Here is an 11,051-nt window from a genome sequence, read left to right as displayed (position 1 = left end):
TAGGGTAGGGGATGGAGAGAGGGAAAGGAAAAATCAGAACAGAAGTGAGTGAAAGGGATAATGTTGTAAAAAAAATACCAAGTCATATGTTCTGTCAATAAAAAGTTACAATTAAAAAAATAAAATAAAAATAAAAAATTAATAAAATAATAAAATAATTATGGAAGTAATTCTATATCATAAACTCAGCCTGGACAGTCACCATCAAACTCCATTATGGGACAATTACTAAGTTAGATGTTTACACATAATATTTTGAATTGCAGTTTCCTCCTTTTGCTTTTTCTTGAGAGACATCTTTACTAATGATAGTAAAAAGAGATTTTAATTGATTCCAAATAATATGAATGGAAAATACACCTCTGATATTAACTATCCCCTCTGATTTCAAGGAAAGACTATTCTCTAAAGGCAGAATTTCCACTTATTATTTATTTGGACCCTAGCCAAGCAAGTTCATTAGTTCCTGGCATCTCTTTCATATTGTGTGTTGAGATACACGTAAAATTGGCAGCATCCATGCAGAATCAGGTGATTTGCAAAACTGGAATATGTGTTTCTCACTCTGAGTTTTGCTGTATAAACAGAGACCTTGTCTTGTAGTAGTCAGTTCAAAAAGTAGTTTACTTTTCTACTTTCATAGATTATTCAAAAGCCCATTACTGGTTTAATTCTGATTCTGATAAAAGTTGAGGGAACATAGTATTTTCTTCTAATGTACATTGTTTGTTACTATTTACAAGTTCAACATTCATGAATTTAGGAATGAATCATCTCTAGAGATTACTGTAGATGTACCTCATAAATCCCTTCTATTTCCTGTTCCTAAACAAAGACTGATAATATAGAATTTCTGCAAATCTGCTGATTTGAAAGCAGCTGCCAGATAAAGAAGGTGGGTACTGTTCTTACATCATCCTTTTTCCTATCATCGTTGCACATTTAATGGATAGCTACTGTTTTGAGAGCTCTCTGCTAGGCCCCAAGGATGATGTTAGGGAGTATTAGCCTCTCAATTCATTCTCTCTCTCTCTCTCTCTCTCTCTCTCTCTCTCTCACACACACACACACACACACACACACACACACACACAGAAAACCCATCAATTTAGATGTTGGAGACCACAAACTAAATGTCTATTGATTCTTGTAGATAATTTGTGTAATTATTTTAAGAAAAGTGTAGTCATTAAGGCTAGTTACTGAGCAAACATTTCTTAAAGGTCAAAAAGAAATAAATTCTGAAAGAAATGAAGTATGAAAATGGAAGGCTCTCAAGTAAGAGCAATTGTACAAGTAAAATCAGGAAGAATCAGGGATTTATGATCAATATACTTTGACTGAAACAGTGTCTTTATTAATTAGAACATTATGGAAATACGGTTGTGCAATTGGGTATTTCCCACTTTAAAACAGTACTTGAATTTTCAGGCAATGGACTTTATGATTTTCTTTAGCTTTCTAAATGCTCGGTACCAAGACTGATCCAGATGGTAACAAAGACTTTTCTTCCATCAAGTATAAGATAAAGGCACCAAGAGTCAGCTTTCTATTCAGAATCTTCTGTTGTCCCCAATCTCTGCTCTAATTATTATGGAGACAAGGAATGACCCTGATCTCTTGTTTGTCCTCATGAAATGAAAATAAGTATTAAATCTATTACTGCATATGTCACATTTGAGAAACACAAATAAAACTAGTAGGCAATGGGTTTTTGTAGGTAGGAAAGATTTCACCTTCTACATCTCTGACAACATTCTCTCTAACACTACAGACAGAGGAAGGTTTTTGAATAAAAGGTTTTTCCTATAAGATTAGAAATCATAATTTTAGAGAAATAAGAATGGCAACTAATAGTTGGGAAGATTTTAAACAGATTACACCAAATGGTAATGGACATTATTTCTGGATTGTGCTTTACTTTAAAAAAATTTCTTCAACTATTTGTCTTTTTTATATTAGATAATTAGTGAATTCTCAGATTCATGTGCATTTGGAGAATAAATTCAAAATTAACAAGCATAATTTTAATAGGCAAGGGCATGCTGTGTTCTCCATTCACTATAGCTATGGATTTTGTCCATTCAGAATTTTGAGCATTTGGACATTACTTCTATTAGTTTCATTTCATATTGATGACTTTGTATTTTCTGGCTATCATTGTCAGAACGATGACAGATCCTATTACTCAACCCTAATTCTATCCCCTCTTCACATGCAAACATAATATCTCCTCTAAACTCTCGTTTTCTTACTTTCTGTCCACCAAATTTGATTTGGGTTTTGAGTAAATACTAATTTCAAAAGTAAATTAATATTAATTAATTTACAAATTAATTTAATTTATAAATATATAATGCCATTGGTATGAATAGATTTCTATATGAACTCAATCTTTCCTAATTAGACTGGAATCTGACCTGTCACTTGGGGTATCAGTGAGTTTTCTGGACTACTGAGAAATTAAGTATTTCTGACAGAAGATTAGGTTAGTTTTGTGGTAGAATCACAGGTTAGTATTAGTCAGAGAATATAAGAATCTTTTTGAATTCAAGATTGATGTTTAATCAGCAAGGAAAACTTGCCATTCATATCAGAAAAATATACTTTTTAAAATGTCCTCTGTCTTCATTTGCTGAGATATACCACTTGTCTATGTCCCTCTCATTGCCCTATTCTTCTTTTCAGGATATATCTTAAAATTCCTTTCACATTTAGCCATGATGATCTCTGGTAGAAATCACAGTGCTGCTCCAGTTATTCTCATTCTCTTGGGATTCTCTGACTATCCAGAATTTCAGATTCTTCTCTTTCTGATATTTTTCGCCATCTATGTGATCTCTGTGATGGGGAATATTGGCATGATCGCAATCATTATTATGAACCCCAAATTGCACACTCCAATGTATTTTTTCCTAAAACATTTGTCCTTTGTGGATTTCTGTTACTCCACTGCAGTTACACCAAAGCTGCTGGAAAACTTAGTGGCAGAAGACAGGACAGTGTCTTTCTCTGCTTGTATCACACAATTCTTCTTTTTTGTTACCTGTGCTTTGACTGACAACTTTATGTTGACAGTGATGGCATATGACCGCTTTGTGGCCATTTGTAAACCCCTTTTGTACCTGGTTATCATGTCCCAGAAACGTTGCGTCCTGTTGATGGCTGCAGCATACATCTGGGGCACACTCTTCACTCTGACCTTCACCTACTCTCTCCTTACATTATCTTTTTGTGGGACTAACATAATTGACAATTTTGTTTGTGAGTATACTGGCATACTCTATGCCTCTTGCTCTGATAAACATTTCAGTGAGCTGCTTCTTTTTATAGTAACTAATATTAATATGTTGAGCACACTCATGGCCATAATTTCTTCTTATATTTTTATTTTTGTAACTGTCATGAAGATGCATTCAGTTAGGGCAAGATATAAGGCTTTCTCAACTTGTGCTTCTCACTTGACAGCTGTTGGACTCTTTTATGGAACAGTCATTTTTCTCTACTGTATACCCAATAATAAAAACTCTGGGTTTACTGCTAAATTGGGAACTGTTTTCTATGCAGTGGTCATCCCCATGCTGAACCCTCTTATATACAGTCTGAGGAACAATGAAGTGAAGGAAGCATTCAAGAAGTTAGTGGTCAAAATATGATTTCTCAATAAATTACTACAATCATCTTCATCATCAGTAGTACCACCAGCACTATGAAAAGATAACAGCATCTAAGCTAACAGCAAAAGCTAAACAGTATCAACCTTTGTTGTTTAAATATTTAGCTTGAACTGATTTTCATTAAATGAAAAATGCATTTATTCACTTGTTCTTATACTTATTTGGTGTGTAGCTTTATTTTCAAGTGTGCCCCATTGTTTTTAATCTATGCCTACAAGAAGTAAGAATGTGAGAACTTGAAAAAAAGGTAGCTGCCCAAATTGGATTGGTCTTCATCACATTAACTTAAATATTTTTCCTTAATATAATAAGCAGAATGCAATCATTTTTGAAGACCAGATATTTTGTTTTATTCTGGTCTTCCCTAGTACTTTTTAGATCTTCCTAATCTATGTCTAGTAGGTGCTGAATTAATGAGTTGGATTTGGGAGAAATTATGCTAGAAAATAAGATACTGACAGATGTGACTTGTTGATCCAAGAAGAGAATGGGGACTCACTCAAAAATATTATCAGGTTGATGTAATTCAATGTAATGGTAAACTACCTTATAGAAATGCATTATTTTTTGAAAATAATGGGTGTATCCCTCTCTTCTTAAATTTACTAGTTCATAATCTCTGCATTTAGTACCTATAGTTTCCTTTAAGGATCAATTGAAGTACCATCTACTAAAGCTGAGAAGAGACATTTTCTAATCCCTATCTGCCTAATGGTATGTATTCATTATCCTAAGACAGATTGTATGTAGGTTTGTATATTCAAATATGTCTATATTTACATAAACATCTCTATGCATATGTGTCTAACCATATACATGAATCTATATACATATTCAGAAATATCATTGTGTTGTAGTTATAATTAATTGTATAAAGTAATTAATGTTTCTAATGACAACTGCAAGGCATTAAACAAGACTAAATGACCTTCATGGTGATCATTTTATTGAGTCCAGTGTGGCAATTAATAAGTATAACATCATAGTTTCTGGGTAATTTAATCATTTTATTAATAAGGCTAGAAGATTATTAATAAAGGGTGTTCATTTGATTGTCTCTCAGGCTAAAGATCCCTCATGGTGATGGAGTCATAGTTTATGTTCCCTTAAAGAGAAGGTGCTCCTAACTTTCATTGTTTAACACAAGGAGAGATAGTCTATCTTGGGGCATATGATTTAGGTCTCTCAAATCTTGGTCAAAGACATATTAGTTTACATATTGCCTGTCTTGATAATTGACAGAGTCAATATTTTCCCCTAATGTGTCTGAGAAAACACAAGCAGAAATATACTTATTAATTTAAATTTTTGATTTCTCTAAGAAAGAGTTCTCACATAGGTTGATTTATGGTTAAGGAAAATAAAAAAAAAAATTCTTGGTCTAATCCAATATCCATTCTTTTGTCATCAGATAGAAATATTCCTTTCTCATAAAAAGAAGATTTCCCAAACAGTAAGTTTTGGGGACAATGATGATAGAATACTACTTAGAATTCAATACTGCTTTTAAATTAATTTGTAATCTCTTAATCCAAATGTTTCTATCTATGTGAAAAATAAAGGTGTATATGAGTGAAGCAATATCTTTCTTATTTCAAGTTAAATGTCTGCCTATTTGGTTATGGTAAGTTAAATTTGATCTCTACTTTTTTAAAGTAAAGATTAAAATCATAATGTATAGTGTGAATTTGAATGTCCATATGCTTAAAAAGTCTTTCCTCCTCTTCTTCTCCCCCCAGAAAATAACAAAATTCCTTTCCAGATTATGAGAATATTGCTTTGATCTCTGGTTGATTGCTCAAGGTGAAAAGGAGAGTGGACGAATGCCACATGCAGCATTCTTCTCCCACCTCTTTTTTTTTCCCCCAATATATTTTATTTTGGCATACCCCCCTTGAACTTGCATCACACATCTCTTTTACATTAGAATTATCTACATATTATATAGTATTTCAGATTCTGAAGTTTGGGGTAAAATCTTTTTTTTTTTTTAAAGCTACCTGTTAAACTATTTTTGTAAATTAAAGAATTGCTGTTGTTCAATATTTTCAACTGTGTCTGATTCTTAGCAAACCCATTTGGGCTTTTCTTCTTTAGACCCTGTCAGACATAAGGGAAATGATTCACACATTTTAAATGACTTTCCCTAGATCACACATCTGAAGACTGTCTCACATTTGAATTAAAATCTTTTTAACTCCATACCTCCACTGTATCCTCTGAGATGTATAGATCCTAATAAACAATAACAAATTATGGTAATGATAACAGAATATCAATGATATGGAAGATGACATATATAATCATTGTTATTATATCTTTTCTCCAGACAATTACATGGCAAATAAATAAGGGTAATAGAAGAGCAGTTTCATTTAAACAATGAATAATGACTGACTGACGTGGTAATATCCTTTGCAATCTAGAATAATAAGGCAAAATGACAGCCATGATATTGGTAGAAAAGTTTTGGAAAAAACCCATACACACACACACACACACACACACACACACACAAACGCACATGACCAAATTGGTAAAGATGGTTGATTCCTTTTTAGTATGGAAAGTACATGGGATTTTTACCACTTTGTATAATATTCACAGAATAAAATATTTTCCTCATCTTTTCATATTGCAAATTGAATCTTGGATTCAGGTGTTTGGACACATGGTTTAATAATCCACAGGGATGAGAATTTTCTTTCAGACATCATACATTTTGGAACATCTATTTAAGAAAAAAAAAACTTGGACAAGTTTCAAATATTTTGTAAATTCACTCTTGTGGAGGTCCTCCTTGGTGTGTAATAGAAAGAATGTGGTCTATTTGCATTCTGATTGTCTGATCTGAAATTTTCAATATGGTTCCTGGCTATGTGATTTAATGCCAAAATTTACTGTTTGTTTTAATATAATTAAAAAACATTTGATCAGTTCCATCATTTCCAAGGTTACTATGTACAGATTTCAGTTTTGTTAATACAAAAGGACTTATTAATTTTAGAATGTATTGAAATGTGTTACTCTTATTACTATTATATTTGAAAGTAACCAAATGAAATATAAATTTCTCCTTCGTTTTTCTATAGCTAAGGCATCTAAATGTGTTTAATATATTCTTAATTGATGGATGTCTGTTTAGTTTGAACTTTTTTATATTTTTAGTGTAATGTGAGGACTGGGTTCAGTAGATTCCCTCTTTAATGAGAAAAGAGATTTTTGTTCAAAGGTAGTAATGACCAAATTAATCCAGTGTTACTTTATTCCAGTGTTAACTAAGAAATAAAGTATTGTATTAATAAAATACTTTAGCTACAAAATTTATTATAATAAATTACACTTGATATAATAAATATAAATATCTAAACTATTAGAACAAAAATTCATTAATCAAGAAAAAATTGCTAGGAAAACTGGAAAATTGTATTGGAGAAACTATTTATATATCACCATATTGCATCATATATTAGGTTAAGGTCCTAATGCATACATAATTTATATATAACATCTGATATCACAAATCCATCAGGAGAACATGAAATAGTTTATCAGTACATCATCATAGGTTTCAGTCTTGTAGAATAGGTGTCAACTTGTAGAACTATACTAAGTACATGTAAATTAGAGAATCATTATCTTAATTCCACTGAGTTAACACCTTGTTGTAAGATGACTTGTTTCAACTACACTTGGCCCTCTATAAGAATTGACTCAAATTTTTAAGAACTCAGTCCATTCTCCAACTGATAAATGGTGAAAGGATATGAACAGACAATTTTCAGATGAAAAAATTGAAACTATTTCTAGTCATATGAAAAGGTGTTCCAAATCATTATTGATCAGAGAAATGCAAATTAAGACAACTCTGAGACACCACTACACACCTATCAGACTGGCTAAATGACAGGAAAAGATAATGATGAATGTTGGACGGGATATGGGAAAACTGGGACCCTAATACATTGTTGCTGCAACCATTCTGGAAAGCAATTTCGAACTATGTTCAAAAAGTTATCAAACTGTGCATACCTTTTGATCCAGCAGTGTTTATACTGGGCTTATATCACAAAGAGATCTTAAAGGAGGAAAAGGAACCCACATGTGCAAAAATATTTGTGGTAGCCCACTTTGTAGTGACTAGAAACTGGAAATTGAATGGATACCCATCAGATGGAGAAAAGATGAATAAGTTATTATATATGGATGTTATGGAATATTATTGTTCTGTAATAAACAATCAGCAGGATGATTTCAGAGAGCCCTGGAGAGACTTAGATGAACTGATGCTGAGTGAAATGAGCAGAACAAGGAGATCATTATACACAGCAACAAGACTATATGATGGTGAATTCTGATAGACATGGCTCTCCTCAATAATGCGATGATTCAAACCAATTTCAATTGTTCAATGATGAAAAGAACCTTCTATATCCAGAGAGCAGACACTAGGAATTGAGTGTGGACCACAGCATAGCATTCTCACTTTTTCTATTGGTGTTTGCTTTCATTTTGTTCTTTCCTGTTTTTTTTTTTTTCCTTCTTGATCCCATTTTTTTTTTGTGTGTGAGCAGGATAACTATATAAATATGTATACACATATTGGATATAACATATATTTTATCAGATTGCTGTCTGAGGGAGGGGATGGCGGGGGTGGGAAAGAGGAGATAATTTGGAACAGAAGGTTTTGCAAGGATCACTGTTGAAAAATTACCCATGTATGTGTTTTGTAAATAAAAAGCATTAATAAAAAAATAAAAATAATATAATTGAAATAAGGAAAATGTTGCATGATATCTAGTAATCTTTTCACGTTGACTGTATTTTATATGTACATTATCATTTATTTTTGTCTTCTTCATTGTAATCTGAGCTCCTCTGGTCAATATTAAATGAAGTGCTTGGATCATTCCAAGTGCTTATAAAATGTTTATTAGCTAGTGGATTGATTAGAAATTCACAAACTTGATTATTACATGGGCTAGGAGGCTTGAAAGGGGCAGGTGATGTTTTCTAATCTCAACAGTAGTTAGCCACTAGGGTCATTAATAGACATAAACATTTAGAAATGAAGTACCCAAATCATTTCATGAAGAGAACATGTCTAGCAGTGATGATAATATTATGAGCTTAGGAATGCTAGTATCCAATGGTCACAAGAGCAGCATCTACTGAATGTAGAGTTGAGATTCTAGGGTTTGTTGAGCTCTCAGATCACCAATCTAGAGTTATTCTATGTATCTACTGACTAAATAGGAGATAGAATAAGGAAGAAATCCTTCATTCTGAAGCCAACTTTATTCAGCTTTAATTGTCCTAAGCAAGGTGAAGTCATGAAATATTTATTAAGTTCTCTCAATAAGCATTTATTAATGTAATGTTGGCCAAGTCTTCCCCTAAGCCCTCTGAAAGAAAGTCTTCAATTATGTAATAACTTGCATCTAATTATTCACTTTATAATGTTAGGGGAAAGCTATGTTAATATTTGTGAATGAATTCTACTTGCAAATCAATTCAATTTTTAGTAGATTCCATTTTTGGCAAGTGAAACAACAGAGGCAATCTTTTTTTCTTAAAATTATTTCTTTTGAGACTATATATATATATATAGATAGATAGATATAGATATAGATATATAGATATAGTCACTAGAGAGTCTCTAGGGTCTGGATCCCAAAGGATTTGCAGGCAAATAAAATTTCTTCCACAAAGTATACACACTCAGTAAAATGATGTGTCTTTGACATTGAGATCTATCATAAAATAGAGATAACCAATCTCTGTACAACACTGTAATTTTCTATTAATAATTATAGCAGTAGATTAATTTTGAGCATGATCAACAGTAAGGAGTTAGGGAGTAGTCTAATCATGAAGCTCCTGTGTCACAAGACACTCCTTGTGTACTGTTGGCCTGGGAAATGAAACATGCAGGAGAATCAATGTATTTGGTGAGTAGGCATATTTGCTAATTTTTGACCATTCACTTTCCCCTTGGTCTACTGACTAGAAACTGGAACATTTCTTTCAATAGTTCCCTAAAAGATAAAACAGAAAGGAACTACAGAAAAGTGGAAGTGGATGGGATTATCTCTTATCATCTTCATCATTATCATCATCATTCACTTTTTAGTTGTGTAGGCAACTTAATATTAAGCAGGATCAGCCAGTGTAGTCAAAGTAATTTTGTGGTATCCTCCACAAAATCATTTTGGTATATGTATTAAGATAATACAGATATGTATAAAGACCAATATTAATGCCATGTAGCTTTCATTAAAGTTCCACTGGCAGTTACCATCAAGGATGCAGAAAACAAGAGACTGAGGAATTTATGTAGGTGGGGAAGACAGGACTGTTAACCAAAGCTTAACTTAAGGAAATTATATATGAAAGGCTAGATTTAATTCAGTAAGGATCAAGAGGGTTAATGTTATGGTAGATTAAGAATCTAGATAGAATCTAATTTCACATTCTATCTGTAAAAAAATTCTAGCTGAGTGAAACTGGGGGGGGGGGAAGTGTTAAAGTCTCTAAACCCAAATAATTATCTAAAACTAGCCATTGCAAGATGTCTAAGCTGTATCACTGGAGATGGTTTTCATGTCTGAAGCTCCTTATAACATTGGAAGCAAAGATATAGACAGTAATCACACTCTTTGACTCTAAATTATTATTACTGAGATTTCCTCCATAAACTGAAAACTATTTTTAGAATTATTTTCAAAAGTGTTCAAAAAAAGCAATTGTAACAAAAATAAATCTGCAGTCAACTTAAAACTTTGACAATAAAAATAGTTTATTTGACATATATTAATGTGTTTGACAACTATAATGCTACCAGAATTGACAAGTATGAAACACAAAATAAAACCTGAAAAGAGACCTGAGTGGAATAGTGGACAACCATGAGTCTTCAGTAGAATAGCATAGAGCCTGAAGTAGTAGGATGGAAGCTAAAAAGAAAAAGAAAATAGCTTTCATGTTAGGTAGATCTTCTGAATAGTTAAGATGTAGCAAATACATTCCCCAACATCAATGGTTCATAATACCTGCTAGTAAGGTGGATACCTGCACACAAAGATAGATATTAATATTAAAACACATGGATGCCTATTGTAGCTTACAAAATGTTCCTATAGGTTAGAGAGAAAAAAGTGAATAGAGAATGGTCAAGCAATGGTTTGAAAATTGAGAAATTTGTTTGAACATTAAGCAAAATTTAAATTTTCTACAATTAGGAAAGTTTAAAGGGGTCAAGGAGTATGGTAAGAAGAAAGATATGGAGCCAAGGATATACACTGTGTTGATGGTATAAAGAATGTACACTTTGAGTGGAAACTACTGCTAGCCATACAGACATAATTGGGA

General features: G+C 32.4%; 1 protein-coding gene across 1 annotated transcript; it reads left to right on the top strand.

Annotated features, from left to right (window-relative positions):
• The first annotated feature begins 2,720 nt into the window (after window positions 1-2,720).
• On the top strand, window positions 2,721-3,656 carry LOC100933947 (olfactory receptor 5D18-like). The gene has a single exon (XM_012552645.1). The coding sequence runs from the start codon at window positions 2,721-2,723 to the stop codon at window positions 3,654-3,656; it is 936 nt and encodes a 311-aa protein (XP_012408099.1).
• The last annotated feature ends 7,395 nt before the right edge of the window (window positions 3,657-11,051 follow it).

This window comes from Sarcophilus harrisii, chromosome 6 (genome assembly GCF_902635505.1).
Source record: "Sarcophilus harrisii chromosome 6, mSarHar1.11, whole genome shotgun sequence".
Taxonomy (NCBI): Eukaryota; Metazoa; Chordata; class Mammalia; order Dasyuromorphia; family Dasyuridae; genus Sarcophilus; species Sarcophilus harrisii.
Note: the sequence above shows the minus strand (reverse complement) of the source record. Positions and strands in the feature narration are given on the sequence as shown.